The sequence below is a fragment of the Mytilus californianus genome, unplaced genomic scaffold (genome assembly GCF_021869535.1).
Source record: "Mytilus californianus isolate M0D057914Y unplaced genomic scaffold, xbMytCali1.0.p SCAF_4, whole genome shotgun sequence".
In the NCBI taxonomy this organism is placed as follows: Eukaryota; Metazoa; Mollusca; class Bivalvia; order Mytilida; family Mytilidae; genus Mytilus; species Mytilus californianus.
The window spans coordinates 82775623-82800713 of NW_026262690.1; the positions used below are offsets into that span (position 1 = coordinate 82775623).

At 32.0% G+C, this 25091-nt stretch overlaps 1 protein-coding gene across 1 annotated transcript; it reads left to right on the forward strand.

Moving 5' to 3' along the window:
• Positions 1–7294: 7294 nt before the first annotated feature.
• LOC127738692 (uncharacterized) lies at positions 7295–23425 on the forward strand. The gene is made up of 13 exons (XM_052250028.1): positions 7295–7342; positions 8385–8486; positions 9137–9238; positions 10815–10913; positions 11699–11797; positions 12401–12492; positions 13046–13394; positions 14629–14817; positions 15934–16199; positions 18052–18322; positions 19160–19478; positions 20459–20483; positions 23080–23425. Exons 2-13 carry the CDS (start codon positions 8454–8456, stop codon positions 23138–23140), a joined length of 1905 nt encoding a protein of 634 aa, XP_052105988.1. The 5' UTR covers positions 7295–7342; positions 8385–8453; the 3' UTR covers positions 23141–23425.
• The last annotated feature ends 1666 nt before the right edge of the window (positions 23426–25091 follow it).

The following is a 25091-nucleotide window of genomic DNA, read 5'->3' on the forward strand; positions in this document are numbered from 1 at the left end:
GTTCCAAAATCAGAAGTTATGAAAATCTTTCGTATTTGACTAATTGTTTGCATGTAGGGACAGATCCATGGGTCCCCCCCCTTTTCACATACACACACTTATAACCGATTATTTGGTTGGTTCTTTTTAGTATTTAGTTTTACCACCGGCTTCCTTTTTTATTTTTTTATCCGCCCAACCCCACTTCAGAAAAATCCTTAAGCAGCCATTACACATGGTACAATTTTGCAGTATAATTTTGTGTAAATCTGTATATATTGTTTCAATTTAACATTGTAAAATCATTGCTTTACTTGCCTCAATTAATCTGTTTGTCGAATTTGATCCTCTTCTCTATCACTATAATAACACGTCATCAGATCATGTATTGGAGTGCATCAATGTGTTTGTCAGTTTAAGAAAATGTAAACCACTTGGTTTTTTAAATGTCCGATAGGAATTCCAAAATACAGAAGGAAAACGAAAGTAGGATTTTTATCAAGTATAAGGAATTATATTATGATAAACGAGCAGATATCAAAATTCTATGTGTGTATATATTTGCAACTCTTTAGATAAAACTTTACTTTTTGTATCAAAACTAAATGAAACGTTCACATTCCCTCCCATCCAAAACTATAGGAGTTAAAGACCGTTTTGAATTATGCATAATATCAGGTAGGTAGGTACGCAGATAGCGATCAATATAACCTTGCTAAAATCCTTAATTAAAGTCTAATATATGTAAATGTTAAAATTAAATTTTAACCCAACAGATAATTATGCTGAAAAAATACAGCTTTTAAGTCAAACAAAATAATGTTTATATATTTTGTGCCGTAACAGTTGAACACAACATTAGATAACAAGATATAAAGAGAAACAGATGCCTTTAAGATGACAAGTGAAAATAAAAATGAACAAAAGGAAATTTTAAGTAGATGTCAATAAGACAAAAACAACAAAAACGGTTTTCAACAATAGACAAATGACTATGAAAAGGTCATGACATAAATCAGAATCTGTAAAAGAAAAAGTTGCGATAAATCTGAAACATAGACCACAAGGATTTGAAATCTACTTCTAAATACCTGAAAGAATTGAAAACAAGTGGCTGTCAAAGTGACAACAAACCGGATTTTCCTGCATGAAAATGATATTTGCAAATCTGGACCCCCAAACAGGATCAAGTAAAAATAAAATGTTCCGCTAGGCGCAAGCTTGATACGACCGCAGAGGTCGAGCCCTGAACAGTTGAGACAAGTATGGACACAACATTTAAGCTTAAACAGCTCTGAATTTGGATTGTGATCGAATATTTGACACAGCATAGGTTTGTGACACAAAATGAATGTGGTCGAAGAACTGAAAAATTTGAAATTGGACATTTACTTATTATGGTCCAATATCCAAAATCTAATTACATGGTTAGAATCAGCATATCAAAGAACCCCAAGAGTTCAATTTTTGTTGAAATCAAACAAAAGTTTAATTTAGGACCCTTTGAACCTCAATTTGATAAAGGAGCCCAAAATCCAAAGTCTCTAAATACATGGTTAGATTCAGCATTTCAAAGAACCCCATAAATTCATTTTATGTTGAAATCAAACACAGTTCAATTTTGGACCCTGATTTGGACCAACTTGAAAACTGGGCCCAAAAATCCAAAATTTAAATACAGGTTTAGATTCAGCATTTCAAAGAACCCTTTATATATTCAATTTATGTTGAAATCAAACACAGTTTAATTTTGGGCCCCGATTTGGACCAACTTGAAAACTGGGCCCAAAATCAAAAATCTAAATACATGTTTATTAATAGACAATATAAGCTTAGTTTTTAAAGGAGTTCGCTTCATAAAATATATATATATATATATATAGCATTCAGAAAATTAGTTTATACAGAATAATAAACAAACCTACCACAAAATTCTTCAAACAATTTACCAAAGAAAAGAAAAAAAATGTTCCAAAATATCATTTATCATTAATACAATGTTTTTTTTTAAATCTATAAAACTTATCTGTAATTATCTTCAAAATGTCTAATAATGAACAGTACATTTTAAACTATATTTATACAATCCTACAGAGCTTATCATCAACAACACTAAGGAAACACAAAATTTTCAAATAAATTTGTCACTCCAATTATAACTTATCTATCAATGTCAACAACTTTATCTACACAATGTAATGTAATGAAATATATCCTTAAATAAAAATAGATTATTATTTAATGAAAATGATATTTGCAAATCTGGACCCCCAAACAGGATCAAGTAAAAATTAAACATTAACGCACACAACAAAAATAGAATACCACATAACAACTGTGACATCTACCTTCAAAACACACATGACTTAAAATAATAGTTATAAAGAAAGTTTTGACAACTCCTGACTAAAATCAATTGAACAGATACAATCATTGATAGACTATCTATCCATATACTTAATTACACCATTTCTGTTCAAAGGGAAAAAACTCAAAATAAAAACAAATCATATAATAAGTATCACTTTTCGCTACTGAAAGGTCTACAACTCAACAACGAGAAAAGCTAATATCGTGAAAATTATTACTTGACCTTCATTTAGTCACAGGAAACAACATATCTAAATTTGAAAAGATTTCGTCGAAGCGTTTTCATGTTAATGAACGGACACTGTTTGTCAGCCGCCCGCCCGCCATCCGTACATCCCCAAATCAATAACCGATTTTTCCTTCGGAAATCCGGTTAAAAATTTAAATATCAAGTGTGCGCTGTCAAGTTGTTGGACAGTATTTAAAAATTTTCATAACTTGAAAAAAGAAATTGATCAAGTAATATTAAACATACGAGGCACATAAAACAGGTTTTTTACAATCGATAATTATTTCCGTGTGATAACTAAGGATTCTTAATGATAACGTTTTATTTGAGTCTGAGGAAATTATTACGAACGCCAACGTCAACACGATTTTGCTGACAAAACTGGATTATCTCTGTCACACAGATGACACAGGCTCTACTTTATTTTTCGTATACGTCTTCATGACCTGATTTATGATCGGTTCTTCCTGTGACGTAAAAACATAAGCATTGTGACATAGGAAATGTTCAAGAAAGTGAAAGAATTCAAAAGACGTTTATGTAGCATGTACTTTTCAACCTGTATGTGCACCGGAAGTCATCACCAAATTTTTAATGGGTTCCTGTTGCTTATGATTATGTTTTTCTATGATATATTGTTCGATTTTATTTATTTATTTGTTGTCATAAAGTTTCATATCAAAAGTATTCATGCATCAAGCGTTAGAAAATGTATGTTACATTGCACAAAAATTGATTATTTACACATGTTACAATCATTTTTCAATTGATTTGTCTTTTTAATGGTCTGCCAAATCCATGCATACGCTTACTGAAACGAAAGTGTCAGTAAGCCGACAAATAGATTTGGAATAGATATCTGTCACGATCACTTTGTAAAAATGTCTCTGATTGTGCGACACATGTTACATTTATGAAATATCAATAGATACTTTTGAAAAGATTGAAATGATCAAGGTGGTGCAGTTTCTACACACTGATATGTAATGGATATTTGCCCGATATAATAAAGAGTGTCTGTTTGCGTAATTTTCAAGTATTGTAGAATTTGTACATTCCTTTCCAAAATTGAAAGCTAAAAAATTATTTCGTAAGAAATTCTTCCGTATTTGGCAAAAAGCAATTGTATAAAAAGACGGGTCCAAGGGATGGTTCGAGGCGCTTCCCTTCTTTGGTCGATAATTTGAGTTTGTGGTACATTTAACTGGTTTTGACTAGAGCCACCTTCTAAGGTGCCTCATTTAGAAATTCTAGATTCGCCATTCTGAACTTGTTTGGATATATATATCTTTTGAAAAAATAAAACCTTGAAAAATATTGATTTACCTTTCTTATTTAGTTTTTTCAATCTTCCGTCTTTTATCCATTTATATTATCATATTATTATATGATCAAACTTTCATCAATACCAATCGAACATTTAAACTAATTAATTTACTTGACGTAAATCTATTTCTTTCCCACCGAGAGTATGTCATCAAATCATTTACAGAAGTGCATTCTAACGGAAGTGCATTCTAATGTTTATTTGTCATCAAAACAAGAAATCGTTTACAATTATCTATTTGGATTTTTTATCAATTTTTGAAAAAAATCTATGAAATTGTACTCGAAGGAATAAGAGAAAATAACAGATGCTTACCTCATTTAGGAGACAGATAAAATTTATAGATTTTGAAATAAGCTGATAAAAGAGAGGTGGAGTATACCAAATGGACAGTCATAAGCCAAATACAAATTAGTTGGATTAATCGTAATCCACAATAACTGACAACTATTTATATAAGTCATTGATTATATCATATCAAAGGATAACACCGTTTAATACACGGCGAAATGTTTTAAGCAAAGTTTTAAAACTTAGCAAAAATTAATAGCACAGCTTACGATCATCGTTTAAGGCATTTTAAGAAAAATCCAATTTGATAATAATACAGAACCTGTTCTGCAGTTTTTGTTTGGCATGCGCTCTGCAACTTTCGAAATGCTGACGGAGTTTAGATTACCGGGAAAATATGAAACAAATTCGTTTGTGTATTAAGATTATATCATATTAAAGATTAAGGATAACAACGTTTAATACATGGCGAAATTTTTTAAGCAAGGTTTTAAAACCTAGCAAAAATTAATAGCACAGCTTACGATCATTGTTTTAAGACATTTTTAGAAAAATCCAATTTGATAATAATACATAACCTGTCTCCACGCTTCCCTTAGAGAATCGTGGACAAATAATCTGTATTTTATTTCGATTGAGAACAATCATAGAAATGTCTAAAAGACATTATTCATGTGTATAAAAAAATATTCTTAGCTTTTTTTCTTCTAACAAACAACTTCTGTAACATATGTCATTATCGAAAGGGCTACAATAAACCCTGTTGAATTTGAAAAAAAACATAAGAATTATTTATTTTGAATGATTGTTCTAAAAGATTTTTTTTTTTAAATTGACTATTCGATAATTTATATTTGAAATGGGAATAGAATTCATTGATATTTTCAGAGAACTGCCCATCAAAGCAGTTACTCCGATATTAGATATTACTTTGTAGTAATAAAATATTATAAACTGTTGAATTACTCGAAATACTACGGTTATTCTTCTTCCCCCTAACCCCACCCCCACCCCACCTTAGATTGCCTTAGCCGTGATTAGCATAACTTTCTGGAACTTTCTTTTTTTAATAATCTTCAACCTCGTTTTTGATCTGACCTTCCAGTTGTTTTGATTTGTGTGTCAATGATAAATCTTATGCAGACGAAACGCTCGTCTGTGTCTCCAAATTATAAGCCTGGTATCTATGATGGGTTTTTTTTTTATAAAAGTTGGAAAAAAGATTTCCAGTGACTAAAACAGAAATTACCACATTCATTCACGGTAAAGTCAGTAAGATACATACCAAAGTCCATGTCCTATGTATTATCCACTCAACAATTTTGCACAATTGCAAATAAAGAAAAAGCGATAGTGGATTGCTTAAACTGTGCCTTTGCTACGTGTATCGCCTATCTAAATGGAAATATTTCAACTTTGAAATTTATGACCCATATGATTAACCCGTTATTAGAAAAGTATACATTTGGAAAACCCCTTAATCAGTTTCTGTACTGTGTGAGGCAACAGTTATTGAAATAAATTGATTGGTATGGAATGAGAACTGTAATAGATCATACTTAAAAATGAAAACAACAGGATATAAAATATAAACTCCGTTAGCAATCAATGGTTGCTTCGGTAAATTGGATAAGGTTCATTTAAAAGAGGAAACATAGTACTGGTATATTTTCCACTAGTCATCCTGTGTTATATATTACTTAAGATAAAAACCCATTGACATGAACTTTCTTTCTATTAGAAAATATTGGATGGCTATATGTTGAATGTGGAGATGCAAAAGTATAGCTGCCAGTAGCAATTAAGGTGATCAAGCTACGATCTACGAAATTTTGTTACGGATACAAAAATAATTTGGCTGACTGCAATTGATTATCCGTGTCACATATCACTATCCATATGTTTCATATATGGTTTCAAAAATCCCGTCCTACTGAATTCATTTGTGACATAAACTATTCTGGCTTATCATGGGGATTAAACTTGTCATGGGCTTCACGACGGGTGCCTCTAGAAAAGCAGTAGCGGACACCCCGTTTTCATTATGGATTCTTGTTCTTTTCATTTAGTTTTTATGTGATGAATTTTTTCAACTATATAACAATATCTGTTTGGTTTTTGTCAGTAACGATCTTTTATAACCTTGTGCATGAAAACTGTAAATACTCTTATGTATAAATTGTTAAAATATACTTTTTCACTCATTTGGTATTTTGGAAAATGTTGTTTGTGCTGTATTTAGACCCCTCTACCAAGAAAGGAGTAGGTCCGGTAAGGGCCTATTTTGGCCTCAAATTTCAGGTTCATCTGATGTAAGATTTTGTACACTTTTTAAATACTTAAGTGTCTATTTCAGTCGATTCAATTAGTTTGTGTGAAAGATTTGAACTGATTTAGTCATTTCAGACGCTCATATTCAAGCTTAAATATGAAAAATCTTTCAAATATGCCATAATATGTCACTTTTCAGATAGTTTTTGTCAAAAATGAAAGTGGCCGCATCCGTGTTCACCCTCAACCTTTATATATGTTATGTATTATCATCAAATACATCTTACATTTAAATATTAAGAATGAACACGTATGCGGCCACTTCTATTTAAGACGAAAACCGTCTAAAATTTAACTCAAATGCTAAAATTGTGAAGATTTCAGTAATTTAGCATGACTTAATGATGCTAGTACCCGATATATGTGCATTGTATTGTCAAAAACAGCCCATATTTATGTAGCAGAAGTATTCTACTTTCCAATAAATAGCTAAAAGTTTACATTATAACAATTTTGTAAAACTGATATATTTTGGGGCGCAAAAGGGGTCTTACTGAACCTACTCCTTTGTTTTGCATGCACATGTATAAAAGTTGCGGTTTTTATCCAACGCAATCATAGGTTTGAGCGTTGTTTTCAATTTAGGCTTGGTTAATTTACATAATATATATATATATAAGTTCAAGGCGTACTGGTTCGTTTTCTGTTTAAAAATGTGTGTGCTGTTTACATACCATGGACATTTTAAACAATTGATTTCAATCTTTTATTTTTGAAAGTCAGTCATGTAAGAATGATATAATAATATATTACAAACACTCTTAAAAGGAAAACTGGGCAGCGGAAAAATTACAGAATTGAAACAACATTGTATGGTAGGTATGGTATATCATTATAATTCTTCCGTTGTTTACAGATAATATCTTAAGTTGATACTGTACTCTTATTATATTTACTGATTAATAATACTTCCTGTTGGTTTAAAATTCTGTCTTTTAATCCATTACTTAATCCTTGCAATATTACGATTAATTAAACTAAGGTAAAGCACTTTAGCCGGTAATTTGTTGATATAATCTATCGTAAGCGGTCTTAAACACATTTGTACCATTAATAAACTCATTTGTACCATTATCCATCTTGTAAAGTTTTGCGCTCCTTCTTGTGCTGGGTCGACAATGGCATTGGCGTTAAGTGTGATGTTTTTTTCCGCGTTGAACTCTTTGTGACATTGCAATTCTCTGGGTTTTGTCAAGTGCATTTACAGATTTGGGAAAGCGAATAAATACAACATTCTCATCCATAACAATTATCTTTCGTTTTTTATTGTTTTAAAAGCATTCTAAAACATTTGGCTAACAATTAAATTTAGCAGAAATAAAAACAAAATTACAAAATCTTGACCTTCAAGTAGATCAGATATCTCATTTACCATAACAAACTTGGACAATATATTTTAGAACAGAGAAGCATTGATCATAGTTTCACTCGTTTACACAACTACGTACGTGTCTGATTTCGAGGTGTACGAACCAGTAAAAGGCAATTTTAAGAGGTACTGTCAAAATGTAAATTTAGCATTTTGATTGTAAATTTAAATGTAAATGTTTCAATGTAAATATCGTTTAAAATTACGAAAACAAAAGTTGCAACTTTTAGACAAAGATGAATCTTGTTGTTTTTATGCTTTTTTGTGTTTAGATTCTACGATGCGTTTATAGATTCCTTTCAGCATTCAACTTATATATTCCTATGTTGTGTTTGTTTTGTTAATTATTACTTTATACAGTTCATAACCGTTTAAACTATTTTTCGCATATTTTTTCTTTGACGTTTGTTTAATTGCAATTTCATGGTATCTTCTAAAATTTAAATTGCATATGTTTGTTACTCAATAACTTTAATCTAACTTTTCAGCTGACGACTTAAAAGTTCTTCTTTTGTCCTGTTTTTGTATTTCATATAGACAATCAAAGACATTGTTGCATGATGGAGAAGGAAAGCGTTCTACTGCAGCTAGTAAGTAAACACAATCGTTTTCCTTTTTATAATTTTGTATTTTCATCATTCTTATTTTTCTTTTTCTGTTTTTTAAAAGATGGGTTTACTCGGAGTCTACATATGTTTGTCCATTAAAGAGGAACCAGTGACCTTTTTAGTTTTTGTTTATGCTTTTTATATTGTTTCATATTACCGGATGTACGTATAAAGTGTATTTTCATTTTTAGCTTATAAGACATGATAATAACCTTGCGATTATTCAGTCATGTTTTGTGGTATATGTATTCAATTGTTACAAATGATTCATCTTCAGTGTTCTCTTGGTTGCATTCCTGTTTTAATCATATTAACTAATGAATATGCACAAATGATAATTGCTCGTTCTTACCAATTGTACCCAGTTCTCGTATGCTTTAAAGAATACATTTTGTTTTTAGATTTTCAGTTTATAAAATATGTAGTGGTGATAACATTAAGTTTGCACCCCTGCATGCTAAGTTGACCTTAAACGACTTTTGCAGTTATATTAAAATCATTGTAGTGTTTATATGTTCTCAAACGTTATTTGCTTTTGGCTTTCCAAATTGTTACTCATTAGTGAGCCTAAGAAGATTATTCCAGAAAAAAAATGTGATGTTCTCCCTGATATGTATCTGGTTTTATTTCAGAATATTGGAAGGCAACCCCTACACATTGCAGCATCAATCGGAAACACAGACACAATAACAAATCTAGTGGGCCGTGGTGCTGACATTAATTGTACAGATGAGGTAAACATATATGTTACTACTGGCCAAAGGAAAGATTTCAATACCGATAAAACGGTGACTTTCGCTAGCGGATCAGCATCAGCTGACCTGGAGCCCCTGAATTCCTCCACGGTTTATAGTGAGTTGGTGTCAGTCAATTTAAAGTTGTCTGTGTCATGTATTGTGGATTTTTGTTAGTCTTTTCGTCGTTTATTATTCGTTGCTACATATTGCAAATGTCATAGCGGTTTATTTAGCTAATGCAAATAACTGATATACACTGTTGTAACCTAAGGATAAGTAATCACTAATTCTAAAACAAATCAATAATGATATATACTGGGTGGTTTTGACGATATACTGTCATAGTTTTGCCTCTGTCAAGACACCTTTAACTGAAAACTATGGGTTAAACAAGGTGTCACAGTGCGCAAAACCTACCATTTGTATGACAGTCTTAATGGGCATAATGCATCTACATAGGTCAACTTAATCTGAATGAGATCCAGCCTTAGTTAAACAGCCATATCATACTTAGGGTAAAAATTGTAAATTCACAACTAAAATGTATAAATTAAATCATGCAAGTAACAAAGAGCTAGAAAATGTGCGCATTTTTTTCATATTTTCTTTTATTCCTTTGCCAGCAGCATCGAACCATCTACATTGATATAACAGATTTAGTATCTGGAATAATTTTCGGTATATATGATGAATTTATTTTCATACGTACGCTCGAGGCAAAAATGTTAGAAGCCAATTACTTAAAACAATGCGGAGCATCAAAGCCAACAGAACAGACAAAATCGTTACTTAGACTTGCAATCTTATTTATGTAACTTCTCATGAAATTTACAACAGAAAAGTAATATTTAAATTATTAGCTACAAACGATGGTGCCCCTGTGAACTGAAAGGCATAAGTATAAAAATAAGAAGATGTGGTATGATTGCCAACGAGACAACTCTCCACCAGAGACCAAATAATGTAGAATTCAGCAACTATAGGTCACATTACGGCCTTCAACACTGAGCAAAGCCCATGCCGCATATCAAGCTATAAAGGGCCCAGAAATGACAACATTACTGTAAAACAATTCAAACGAGAAAACGAACGGCCTGATTTATGTACAAAAGAATTGATCAAAAACAAATATGATAACCAGCAACAAACGACAACCATTAAATAACAGGCTCCTGGCTTGGGACAAGCACATACCGAATTTGGCGGGATTAAACATGTTTGCGGGCGTCCAATCCTCCCCTTAACAGTGGTTTTACAGCACAACATAAGAACAAATAAAAACTTCAGTTGAAAAGGCTTAACTAATCAGCTCGACACACAGCAAAAAAAAAAAAAAAAATCACAAAAAACACAACTAGTTCAAAGCCAATAACAACAAATAACAACTAATAATGTTATATTTGGTCTAACAATTTTGAATACTTAAATATAGATAGCAGAATGGTGTCAGATTCGTCACTTCAGCATTTTACGGATTAAAAAGAAACTTCATTAACTGTTAAATAATTTGAAAAATATTTTTTGAATTATCATATCAATTCCTTTACATTATTGCGAATTATTTGTAATTTAGTATGGGGACACGCCACTTCATTTAGCCGTGTCACGTGGACACGATCATGTTGCTGCATTGTTGATAGCACTTGGTGCAAATTTAGAGGCCGAAAATAAGGTAGGATATAATCTGTTTTATACCAATTTGAAATAGGTTTGATATGTGGGAAACAAATGAAAATAGTATGTATTCAGAATATTACATTACTTCTATGAATAGTTTCAGTTGTTTTTGATGGTTTGTTGTACTATAACATACAATTCTTAGTTATCTGTAAAAAAAAAAGGAAAATTAGGGATGGCATTTTGGCATCTGAAGTTTGTCGTTATATCTATAAATGAAATATATATATGAAAGAATCATGATATCCTGAGATTTGCTTGGTATTTCAATGCGTGTTCTTCATAGGTAGTGTTACAGTATTAAATATGCCGATCGTGTCCACTCGTCTGATCTGAGTTTGTGCGATTCAGGCAGATCTTGATTTGTAAAAAAGATCGAAATTGATATTTCGTCTTGAGCTTCTAACAATTGTGTTTCTGCTACTTTTACTTTGACAATAAGAAGCATGTATGTATTTTTACTTTGACAATATGGACATATATATACATATATTAATTTTATATCTTGGATCTGTTAAATGTTTATTATTTTATCAAAAGTATTAATAAAGCATACAAAATCTATAATCGAGATATAGTTTTCAGATAACAAGAAAATGCTCTCATTATGACAATATACATATGAGAAAGTTCAGTTTGAAATATTATTATTTCTCTGTTTTAATAGGTGAAGTTACAAAATAATTTAAAGTATTAAGCGTTTCATTTGCATCTGCACTGTTAACAATTATATAGATATTTTAATTCCCAGTATTTAATAATTTCTATGTTTATTTAAAGGAAGGCCATAAAGCATTATACATAGCTGTGATGGATAAAAGTCCTCGCATAGTGGACATATTACTCAAATTTGGTATCGATCCTTGTGTAGTAGAATGGGTAACTTTTCTTCTAAACTTTATTAAGTGATAATTTTTTGGGAGCCAACAGTCTTGGTACAATGTAATCTCATGTAATTTTTTTCTTCATTATTTTACGATTCTATAGATGTTTTTATCCTTAAGTGTTAATTTCAAGTATTGGCTTTCTTTTTCCAACTATTTTAAGCGACATGTTTCGCGGTCTAAGATATTTTGATACCAGTGTGATCGCCTGATCTGTAGTATTACCAATTGTGTCTTGTTTCCGAATGTGACATTTTCTCAGTGGTAATTCGCATGGCGAGTGATGAATGCATAGCAGGAGACGCACCACGTCTCGCTTCTTTTGGCGTTCATGCAATTACTTCGGGTTTTAATTGTTGCCTTGATTTGTGTCTTATTGGTCATTTGAGAGATTTGAACATCGGTAAACTACGCTGGCCTTAATTTAGTGTGTTACAAGTACCATAGAGTAATATAATTTCTTCAATATTTGTATTTTTTTATTTTTTACGTTTTTAAAATAACAAAAAAATGCAGTATTTTGAAAACGATAGATACATATATTATATAGCTGCTGACTATGCAATTGTGTCATTTAAGAGTTAAATTGGACTTTTAGGATTGGGCTACCAACAGTAATGGCTCCAAAGAGCATCAGATATTAGAGGCCTTTGACAGACAGTGTCAGCTAATTCCTGGATTCAGAAATGGGTATTTATAGGATTGTCTTTATACTTAAATCACCCTCAAAATTGAGTTATGATGATGTGTAGTAAAGCAAACATAGCTTAATCAATCAATCAAAATTAATTTTAAATCCTTTTTTTCCTTATCATAATTTTTGTGTGATTTTCAATATCAGTGACAAGATGTCTTGGTACGTAAACTTGATTTGTAATGTAATAAAATGTTGAATTATTCTAAACACTAAGGTTATATAATCCCCAGGCAGAGATTGCCTTCGTCGTATTTGGCATGGATATTCGGACTTCTCATTTGATTTAGCATTCCAACTGTTTAGATTCGAAAGTTACTGCTAAGTCTTTAGTAAACGTAACGCGTGTCTGGCGTATAAAATAATAAGCCTGGTATCTTTAGTGAATTGTTTTTTTTTTTCTTTTCTTTTCATACAACATTTCTAGAATATTTTTAATCTCTAATATATTTATAACGGGTTATTTGCTTAATGGTTATCTATCTGTTTTGGGGATTGTGTTTTTATACGCTTCCTGGGAAACCTCTTTTGTGCATTTTCATATTTCAGGTTTGTCAGCAAGGAACTTGTTTCTATTCAACCACACCAGGCATGTAACTGTAATTCTGTGCAAGTTGAAGTTGACACCACAAAGATCAGTAGACCGTTTGTTCTCCAGCTTTACAAAATGCAACCTGAATTTGTCAATACCCAATACCATCTACAAACTTCTGAACAGTATTTTAGTGACATATATGAATTAAGAGCATGGGACTGTAAAGAAAAAGAAATTCAACTAAAGGTTCAAGTAAATAGTCTAGTGAGACCCAATAGACAACTGAAATTTGTATCTTTAGAAAACTGTTTTGGACGTTTAGATGAGTCCGATAACACGTTCGTGAATACAGAAGATTTGCAGGTAATTGTTATTGTTAACTCAAATACAAAATTATAGTACCATTTATTTTCCAGAGAATAGTAAAGATACTTTTCTGTCGACTGTATCTCTGTTGCCTACGTTTTTTTTTTTTTTTTTTTTTTTTTTTTTTTATATCCGAAACTGTTTTTTTTTTCTGAATGCAGTAAAATGAATTTAATTCAAAAATTCAAAGTTCGTCTTTCTTTAGCTAGAAAAAGTAGAGGTAAAAGCCAGAAGACACTTTCTACTTTTAATTGGACTCACTAAAGTTCAAGATATATCAAAAGGTTACGAGTAACCAAATCATCGGTTTCCACAGTGTGTGAAAGAAACGTTTTTTTTAACACTTTCAGGTAATAAAGTTGGTGCCAAATAAAGTACACATGATACGCGCACTTCTGAAATTAACTTTGCCCCGAGGGAGTAGAGATTTTGTTTTTAAAAAAAAGTATTCAAAGTTTATAATTCTACAATTAAGATATATCCTTAAAACCATGTCAGTACCAGAGCACTGTTTCTCTGCAAAAAAATCAAAGAAATTAACACTCTCTAGAAACAATCCCTATCACTTTTATCAGTATCTTTGAGATTCACAGTATGTGAGAATGTTTAATGCTTTTAAATTAACTAATTATCTAATAATGTCATGAATTTAACTTATATAGAAATTGAATGCTAAAATAAATGTCAAGCTGTGGCCGCCATTACGTATTGACAACCTCGTCTAATGAACCGTATCACTGAGCACCGAAATCTTTACAAGGACCCTTGTGGTTGTCCTACTGTTAAGATACATCGGCTTACTACTTAATTGATATAGTCATCGAATGCTAAAATAAATGTCAAGCTGTGGCCGCTATTACGTGTTGACAACGTCGTCTAATGAACCGTTTCACTGAGCACCGAAATCCTTACTCATACACTTGCGGTTGTCCTACTGTTAATAGACTTCGGTTTACTACTTAATTGACTATAAAACTTTCGTCTGCGCTATGAATTCATGTAAATTAACTTTGTATCGAGTTTTGCTTTGACAAAAGGGAAATGTAGGGTATATGTCAGTAAGACTGCAACCAAACGATATCCAGAAAGTGACATGCAGTTTTAGAAAAGACATGTGTATCAACCCGATGAAAGAACGGATACACTAAACAAAGCTTTATTCATTCAAATACTAATATACACTTAACAGCGGTATGGTACAATATATTGTGTTTTTTCTTTCTCTTTTCAGACAACTGTGTCGCTCCATCTCAGAATTCAAGATGGCGTATACAACAAGTTTGTAATAATATCGGAAGAGAAGATTGAAAAAATAAAAATTTCGAATTCAGATACAATATTTCATCCAAACGTTATGCCTGGTGCAAAAGTATATATACCAACAAATGCACTAAGAAATGACACAAGCGTCTCATTTAAAGTACGTTTACGTTATAATAAGCTGTCTTTGTTTGGTCATCGATATTACAAAAGTCAGCATCTTTTTCATAAGAAATCCGTTGACGGTTTTGAAGATATGATCTAACGCATAGTATAAAGATATTTAAAACGGCAGGGGTGTAAATAATATGGGGGTTTCTTTCTTGTTTTTCTTTTTGTGATTTTTCCCATTGGTTACAGTGCTTCCAGTGGGTGAGTTCTTTGTGTACCTGTTTGCATAGATTTTTAGCAACCGTGGCATCTTAACACTAGAAAGATTATGCAAGTTGGTCAAGATTTCTGCGTAATTTTATCACAAAGGTTGGTTTCTATTGGGAAGTGTGGTTAAATTGTCAAGACTGATATATTTAAGGCGGTCTTGTTTTGGTCGGCTTGTTTGTGATTTTTTAACAGGTGTCTTATTGATTTTCCGTTTTAGGGTTCTACGTTTTTATAAAAACAAAGAGAAGTGTCTTCTCGGAAGTGGTATGGCCTTTATTGACTGTGATGAGTCTGCTCGGAAGTGGCGTGAGTTTTAGTGACTGTGTGGAGTCTGCTCGGAAGTGTCATTACCTTTATTGACTGTGTGGAATCTGTTCCGGATTGGTCTGGCCTTTATTGGATTGTGAAATTTTAATTTAAAATGATAGATTAATGGTACAACAAAGTAGTTTTACTCGTACTTATTTATTTTCTTTGCCGTGTAGTTGTCTGTCTTTCCTCGACATATCGTCCTGAATATGAATGAACTATTTGCCACTGGAAGTTAAGCAACCAACAATCAATTTTTGGTAGTTTCTTGTTTTAGTGCTTTTCATGAAGTGATTTTAGAATGCGTACTTACCTTTTTGTTTTCCATTGTTTGGTGATAAAAAAAAATCAAAGATAGAGAGTTGAGTTGCCTTAAGTTAAAAGTTTAATTTTTCAAAATACTTATACATCATATTTTTTGGTATCGACTGTTTTGTCATCATTCGTACTTTGTGTAACTTTCATATATTTTTTAAATCACTAAATGTGATAGCCCATGTCTGCCTCTGTTTTAGAAACTACATATTTTTATCGAATGACCGGACTATTAATTGTTTAATGTATTTTATGTTTGGTTGTTTTTCAGGTAATTGATACAACAGAATTAAGCGATGAAGTTATAGCAGGAAGGATATTTAGTGAAATTTTAGTTATCAATACATTTAAAAATATCCAGCCACAACAAGATGTAACAATAACCCTACCTCTCCGTTCCAAAACTGACTGTGATGAGTTAGTTGTACTCGCATCGAACAAGGTTCGTCCAGACTGCGTGGGTGACTGGCAGTTAACTGAGCCTACTGATATAACCAGTACAGGATCAGTATCTTTCAATACTGATATGTTCTCATTGTAAGTGATTGAACACTGATGTCTTTCATAATATGTTTTTCTCTTTTTATTAACCTTTTACGGATGTAATGAATGAATTCACATGCTTAATCAACCTAATCAAAGCGTTCCAAAGTTGCTTTCATATGGTCCCATATGTCTGTACTTTATGTGGGTTACTATGTATAGAGTATAATAACAAAAATAACGAACTCCAAGGAAAATTCAAAACAGAAAGTTCTTTATCAAATGGCAAAATCAAAAGCTCAAACGCATCAAACGAATGGAAAACATCGGTCTTATTCCTGACTTGGTACAGGCATTTCCTTATATTGAAAATGGTGGATTAAACCTGTTTTTATAGCTAGCTGAACCCTTTCACTTGACAGTCGCATAGAATTCCATTGTATTGACAACAACATGTGAGCAAAACAAACGGACGCAATAGGTAAAAATATCAAAAACTGGTGTACAACAGTCAACATTGTGTTATAATCTTAATCGCTATAAAAACAAATACTTATTTCAACAAAGAAAAACAAAATGGCATATAGACACCCTATGGACAAATGGAGTATATTTGAGGCAATAGACTTTTACCGATGTTTAAAATTTTTAAATTATTTTAAATATACAAAGAAAGAGGAAAAATACGAGAGATTCGCATGACGGAAAAAATTATCAACAAACATACCGAACTTCAAGGTAAATTCAAAAAGGGGGAAGTCCATAAAACCTGACAAAACCAAACGCTCGACTATATCAACCAACGTATCGAATGGAAAACAATTGTCAAATTCTGGTGGGTAAACCTGGTTCTATAGCTAAACAAGTGAGACCGATGTATTGACAGTGTAAACATCGTCAGTAATGCATGCGTCAACCATATAACTTGGTGCTATCTGTTTGCTTGGCAATAAGCACTTAGCTATACAGTTCCATATACGAGATGACTGATTTATTGCCCGGACTAACTGACTATTTCAGCAGCATCACGCCTTATATGTATTGATTTCATAGAGAATCAAGGAAATCTTATTCAACCTAATCGTGGCTTTCTGAAAGTTGTTGGGTTTCTTTAAAATAATCCGAATACTACAACATAAAGTTATATAAGCTGTAGATAGCTTGAAACTATTATACTAATATGTTTACATTCCCTTAGATACTTGTAATCTTCTAAACTCCGATCTACAAATTATTCCTTATACAAAAAATCCCTATCTCTTGATTCGTGCAGATTGTTTCCAAACGTATTTACGTATGGTATTCAAACCTTTGAGAGCTTCATCTGTTTATCTGTATAACGATGCACGATTACTTTTCATCTTCATTTATTTTTTGATAGTTTTTAAATATGTAAATCAATTTGTTCGCAATTCTTTTTTCTAACGCTAGACTATTTTTGGTAGTATGCAGGTTGAATGCTGAATCATAATGACATTTTTCACATCTAAATTGAAATTACTTCTTTCCATATTGAAATTTCTCAGTTCCAACTTGAAAGTGGAAAATGCAAACTTAATACTCAGAAATGTCTAGTTGGAGGTGAGAAATTTCAAGTTTGAACAGGGTTGAGAAATTTTAACAACAGAATGTCCCTACAAGTATTGTAGATATCAGCTGTTATAGTAATAAACCCAATTCCTCCTTTGGATGCGACTTCTGGTGTATTGCATCGTGCTCTTATTCAACCAAATCGTGGTTTTCTGAAGGTTGTTGGGTTTCATTAAAATAATCCGAATACTACAACATACAGTTATATAAGCTGCAGTTAGCTTGAAACTACCATACTACTATGTAGCGATTCCACATTCCCTTAGAAACTTGTAATCTTCTGAACTTAAATGCATTCACTAATCACATATTTTAGATTTGTAGTTGTGTCTCGAACCTCAGTGTCCTCAGAATCTAGCTTCTCAGATATTCATGAAACACTATGTACTCTAATGGAATATAAAAGAAAAGTTGTGATAATGATTTTAACAAAGGAGGTACCAGAAACTGGTGGAGAGCTGTACATTGTTGTGCATTGTGTTTTGCATGAAAAATCGAATGACACACAAAAGTTGTGGGAAGAAAAAGGGTATAATCTAATAGGGGTTTCAGATCAACTGTTCTGTTTGGTGAACACTAAATTTCAGGTAAATTGAAAATAATATCTTATAGTTAAAACAATGACAACATAGCATAGTATAGTTCTAAAAAACACATGATATTCATGTTTTTGTCTGTGACACTTGTTTTGTAATGAACGTGTTCAGGTATAGTTGGTACAAAAAAATTAAATATTATGCACATAATATAAGAACTAATATCGTTAGAAGCAACATAGGCAAGATGTGCATGCGGACGATAAATCCTTAAATTCCTATATGGAATACTGAATTTCTGAAAGCAGTTTATTGATCACCCCCGGTTTTTTGTGGGGTTTGTGTTGCTCAATCTCTAGTTTTCTATGTCGTGTTTTGTATACTGTTGTTTGTCTTTTGGTCTTTTTCTTTTCTTTTTTTTTGCCATGGCGTTGTCAGTTTTATTTCGGCTTATGAGTTTTAATGTACCTTTGGTATCTTTCGCCTCTCTTTCAGCAAAGTCAGCAACGTAAAGTTTTCTTCTAGGTGTATATCTACTTGTAATTTTAATGCAAGGCAACGTTAGTTTACCGATGTTCAATTTCCATAAATCAGGTAAGCTATACATCGAGGTAAAAAAAAATTTAAAAACGAGGGAATCGCATGAACTCCAAAAGGAGCGAGATTGGTGTGTCGACATGATAATCGTCTCTTGCTATGCATGCATCACCAGCCTTTAATAAAGTTGATGAGTTTTCAGACATAATCCTATTCATGATGGGTTCTGTATATTCGGGGAATCTTTAGTATCTTATAGCATAGAAAATTGAAAGACTTTAAAATCAGTTGATAGGGTTTTACTAGAAGCTGAAAAAATATTATGTATACTTAAAATTTGTTAAATTTCAGATTTCATTATCAGGTAACATTGTTGAAATATTTCATACGAAAAATATGGAATTATTATTTCAACTATGCAAAGAAAGTTACAGAATATTTAATGTAACAATCGCAGACAAAGAATGTAAACCCGGAGGAACTATAAAGGTGCATCTCGCCACAGCTAGACAAAATATTGGAGATGTTAAAGAAGATGACGTTATTTGTATTTCTTGTGGTAGTAACAGACCAAAAACCAAAAGGATGGATGATTTAACATCAGTGTTGTCCTGTCGTTTGTCCTTCAATATGGAAGCTTTGAAGGTCAACGAACAAACAAACATTGACAGTAATTATATTTGTAGAACTTTTTATCCTATTTGTAAATAATGTTATGCTTTACATACCGTATAATATAATTTTGAATCCATTTACCATATGTTAACTAATGCAATCTTATATACGTTTAAAACATTATAACAATGTAATGCTTTTTTGTAATTATGTCCGTGTGTAAAAAGGTTAACAGAAGCACATACACTAAAATGTGCGCACGTTCAATGCTTTTACAACCCAACAAAATTTTAAAAAAAGAAGCATTGCAATTCTTATAATTACATGTGTATGCTACAACCATGAAATTACCGGAATTGAACAGAGACATTCGTTTGTTTATTCTATGCAATGTTTTAAGTTGTTAAGGCGAGCACGTGCAGTCAAATTTTTTACATTTCATACGAAAAAAGATATTATTGGCCAATTAAAATTACAGATTCGTATGCAACCTTTATGATATGTTATTATATAATATCCAATCCCTCATTGGATAACCTACATATATATTACACAAGGTAAACGCTTTAATTTCTACGCTAATGCTCAATGTCAATATTAACGTCTTTCAATTAACCAATTACAGTGTTCGAAATGTATTAAGCTGGCAAATAGTCGTTCCATAAGCAAATTTCACTGATCAGGAATTAAACGCATGCGGCTGGAACACTCATTGCAATACTGTTGCTTTAGGCTGCTAATTCGACCTTGTCACCTTGAAAATGTTAATCATGTGTCAAACATGTGCCAAATAACTAGAGAGGGGAATATATGCACGATACCTGATGTAGAAACTGCACAATTCTTTCGGGTTTTGTAGCCTGCAGTGGTATCAATCTATTACAAATCATGCTTCTGCGTAAAAAGTATTTGGTCAAATCGTATGCCATTATACCATGCATGCATTTTGGGTTAGAAGTATCTCGTTTAATATATTACAAGTTTACTTTACACATATTTTTCTTTCTCCTATGCGTTGGCATGTTTTTGTTTCAGGTCAAAAGGCAAAGCTCAGAAAAATGTAAGTTCAATCTAATAGTGAAACATGAAACTGTCAAATCGGGTAAGAGACGCCGAACAATACATGAAATACAAAATCGGATAACAGAAGAAAGAACAGAATTCCGGGGGTAAAATTACATTGATAAACGAAAAAACAAGTATATTTTAAGAATAGCCAAATGAACTCAATTTTATCGATTAGCAACTGTATTGTTTGTGTGTGTAAAATTGAAGAGTTCGTGAGCTATAATGTAAACCCAAAGCATTATTTATTTTAATTTACTGCGTCACTGATGAGTCTTTTGTAGACGAAACGCACATTTAAATCCTGGTATATATGATGGGTTCACTTACAACCACTGTGTCGATGTCACTGCTGGTGGAGGTTTCTTCCTCGATGGCCACTAGCCCAGTGGTCATCACTTCTGTATTGACATGAATTATCATTGATATGGTCATAATGATAAATTACTGATTATAAAACTTGATTATAAAAAAATTTCAAAATACTAATGATGTTCTACCTCAAGGATAGATGATCGTAGCTGTATTTGGCAAAACTTTTCGGAAGTTCGGTCCTCAATGCTCTTCAACTTCGTACTTAATTTGGTCTTTTAAACTTTTTTATTCGAACGTCACTGGTGGGCTTTTGTAGACGAAACGCGCGGTCTGGCGTACAAAATTTTAAATGTGGTTATCTATGATGAGTTTATTTGTTAACTTCTGAATTAGTGTTCGAAAGGTCAGTTAATTTCAAGAAAAAAAAAACACAAAACAATGATCTGCGGACAAACATATCCACAAAACAAAACATGGAAACGCAAGTATGTTAAACATGGACAGGATAACAAATGTGCTTTGCATTGTTTTTCTCCATGATCTATTTCCGTTTACAAAGAGAAATAGGCCAGTTATACCTGAATTTGTTTCATACTGGGGCCATTTAAAAAAAAAACAAATCAGAGCGCCATGAGTATTCTTCTAGCTTTTGACAAAATTATGCTTATTTTAAAATAGTTACTTAAACTATACACGCCGGAAGATAGCCAAAAGCTGCAATTTTAGCATATTTTGACAAACTTTGAGTATTGATCCAAAACGTATAAGCCCATTCTTAACTTAAAGCAAAATTTCTTTTGAAAGTATAATAAATAGTGTCGTCCAGACACAACATTATTAATTTTGGAAAGCGAAGTCCATCGGTGTAAAACTTAACAATACCATGTAAAATTTGCATTTTAACAAAATGCCTTCAACTGCAACTCTGAATGACATTTAAAATATGCAGATATGTAAAATGGTTGAAATTGTTCAATAATATATGATATAGGCATCCTCTTTCATACTCAATTTTAAGTAAGATTTGAAGACTTTTAGTGTATGAGCCTGTGAGAAAGCCAATGCAGTCAGGAGCCTGAAATTCAGTGGTTCTCGTTTTTCTCTGTCTATTATATTTGTTTTTCGATTATTGATTTGCACATAAATGGGGCCGTTGTGTATCTCGTTTGAATTGTTTTACATTTTGTCCAATGGGAACCTATTATAGCTTACTATATGGTATGAGGTTTTTCTCATTGTTGAAGGCCGTACGATGACATATACATCGCTTAAATTTCCGTTATTTTGGTATTGATGGATAGTTGTCTCATTGGCAATCCTACCACATCTTCTTATTTTTTATACAGAGGAATTTAACCCGACATCTTTGTATTCAACAAAAGTTTTTGAATAACCTTTTGCACACCAGAATGATGATTGACAGTAGCTTTTTTTTGTCCTTTTCACTTTTGAAAGTCTGTGTAAACTTGTTCAACCACATAAAAAAAGGTGACAGCTAAATACACATATTTTACTTTGTTAGATCTAAGTAGTCATAGTTGCTTACTTCTGCGTCATTTGGTCTCTGGTGAGGAGTTGTCTCATTGGCAATCATACCACGTCTCCCTATTTTTATATAGAAGTAGGTTCTGTGGAAATATTGCAAATTTTGTCCATCCCATGAACGATTGAAACTTAAAAAATAAACCCACAGGGTTATTTGTTATCTATGTCAATTAAAAGTTTAATTAAAATATAATTTACATGGCACCAGCTTTTTATAGCATGCGTCAAGATGTCTTGTAGGCAAAAATTTCTTCACGTTTGTTATATCATAACGACATAAATTCAGTTTCAAGGAAAATTTTCCATTTGAACCCCTCTTTATTGCGGAATAATAATAGTCATAAATAAAATGGGGGGTCAAATTAATAAATTGTGATATTCTCCAATATTTAAAAACAACTGACTTATATAATAGGATATAGAAATAGAGTTGTCTTTTGGGAATATGACTAATATTGGTCGCCCAATATCTGTCTAATCAATATTAAATGGATATGATTAGACAGAAATGTGTCGTTACTTTAAACATTCCCCAAAAGTCGTCCCTAAAATCGTATTGATTTCGCTATTTTCAATTGTCAATGTAAACAAACAATGCAAAATGATAAATACAACCATCAATGCATTTAAACATAGTTTTGCAAGTAATTTATGATTGAGCCTTGTTTTGAGCCACACCGTAGTAGTTCTGAAATATTTCTGCAATAATTAACTAATTTGATTTTTTTTAGCTTCAATGGATTCAGATTGGTACATACCAGACCCAGAAACAAAATAGTACCCATGGTTTAACCTTTGGTACAAAGAAATACTTTCTTGAGACATTTTACATGCTGTTAATTGTCAGGGTGAACTGGCGGATATTTATTACATGGGTAGAGATAGAAGGTAGACATCGGCAGTTCTCTTGTAATATCAAAGTGTTTTGTATAATTTAATGAATTATATATTGATTGCTGATCTTTTGAATTCTCTATTTAATTTATTTGTAATTTTCTAGACTCATAGGGATTTAAATCTTGACATATTGTAAATACACTTACATCATGTTGCCATTAAATATAATTTGATATCACGCATTTATCTTGATGTATCATGAAATAAGGCCACCCCTCCTCCCCCTCTGAATTATTGAACGCTGTCATTTTGCAATATTCATAACATCATGCAGTGTATATTAGATCCACCTTTTGTGTGTCCCATTGACTTATAACCCACATTGAATTTGATTTATGTGCAATGAATTGTTAACGTCTTTAAAAAGGCGTTAACGTCCAGTCTCAACTATTTCATCCATATTCAGAACTACTTTAACTTCAAAGTTCACGGAGTCATCAAATGAAAATTACGCATATTACCAGGACATATGCCGTTTTCGTAATCACTTAGCAACTTTTGACTCCCCTCATTCGACGGAGTGAGCACAGGCATACACACATGTATGGGAAGGGATATTCAAAAGGAAGTCTTTGCATGTGTTTTTTTTTACGCTGTCTCTGCAATTATTTTTGTCTGCGTAGAGCGTAGAAGTTTGTTTTGATGCTATATCAACGTGTTTTGATGTTGGGAGTAACATATATAACAGCAGTGGTTTTCTTTGATTGCGGTTTTTCATGGTTTGGTTTTTCTTTCATATAAATAGAAATTAGGTCGTTGGTTTTCACTTTGAAATCGTTTTACATTTTGGTATCCCGCTGCTTACTATACGGTACATGTTTTGGTCATTACATGAGGCCATACGGTGACGTGTAATCCTTAATTTGTCTTTTGGTGTTAGGTGAAAAAATGTCTTATTACTAATGATACCAAATCTCCTTATTTTTTTACAACTGTCCAAATATAATCAAGGCGATGCAGAGCTTGAAATATAATGAAGGTGCTTTGACGAATAGGTTTCTGAATAAATATGGCTTTTTCATATAAACTAGTTAAATCAACATTGCTGTGTCTGAACAACGATGCTTTCTGGACAAAACCAAATGTATTTACAGTTTAAGCATAAAAACCAGAAATACGACAAAACTGAACTGAATTATGAAGAATTTAATTGACCCAGGACAATTTAGAGCTTGACGCATTGTATAGACATCTGTCTGTTGTTGAACACAGCATTTTGAGCTCTATATGTTTTCTGGTTTATTTGTGTCGTTAAGCTGTTGTCACATAGACGTATATAAAACATCTCATTTTACACGTGACAATCGTAGTTGTGTATTCCATTTTAAAAAAAAACATTGGAGCACGTTTTAATCGAACGTGAGAATATATTGGTAAATCAAGTTCAACATCAACCATCCTGAACCCATATTTTTTGTTAAACAAATTACGTAATTTGGTTTGCAGCAATTCATATTAAAAAGATATAACCTGCATTACTAAATAAATACATGACGAAAATTAAATTTTATAATTCAGTTTTAATACTAGACACATGTAAGAGTGCATCTTATTGCACTTGAGCGTATGAATACAATGTAATACTGAAAGGTGTATATGAATTCATGTGCAAAAGCAAAGATGTAAAAACAATATATATATATCGCATAAAATGAGCAATAGCTTAAAGTATTTATAATACTGATAAATAATGAAATGTTTTCTTCTTTTGATTTTTAGATGTCATTCGTTTGTCTCTATCTCGTTCATTGTTCTCTATATCTGTAGCACACTTTTGTCTGAAATAAAGAAATTGAAAAAATTAGCATTAAAAAATATGCATTATGTGATAATATATCTGTACACA

What these genes read in the sequence shown, in the direction of transcription:
- LOC127738692 (XM_052250028.1), top strand. Translation starts at nt 8,454, where the DNA reads ATGATGGAGAAGGAAAGCGTTCTACTGCAGCTA. An exon ending in ATCCTTGTGTAGTAGAATGG is followed by an intron (nt 11,798 to 12,400) that starts GTAACTTTTCTT and finishes TTGGACTTTTAG; the next exon opens with GATTGGGCTACCAACAGTAA. An exon ending in ATTCCTGGATTCAGAAATGG is followed by an intron (nt 12,493 to 13,045) that starts GTATTTATAGGA and finishes TTCATATTTCAG; the next exon opens with GTTTGTCAGCAAGGAACTTG.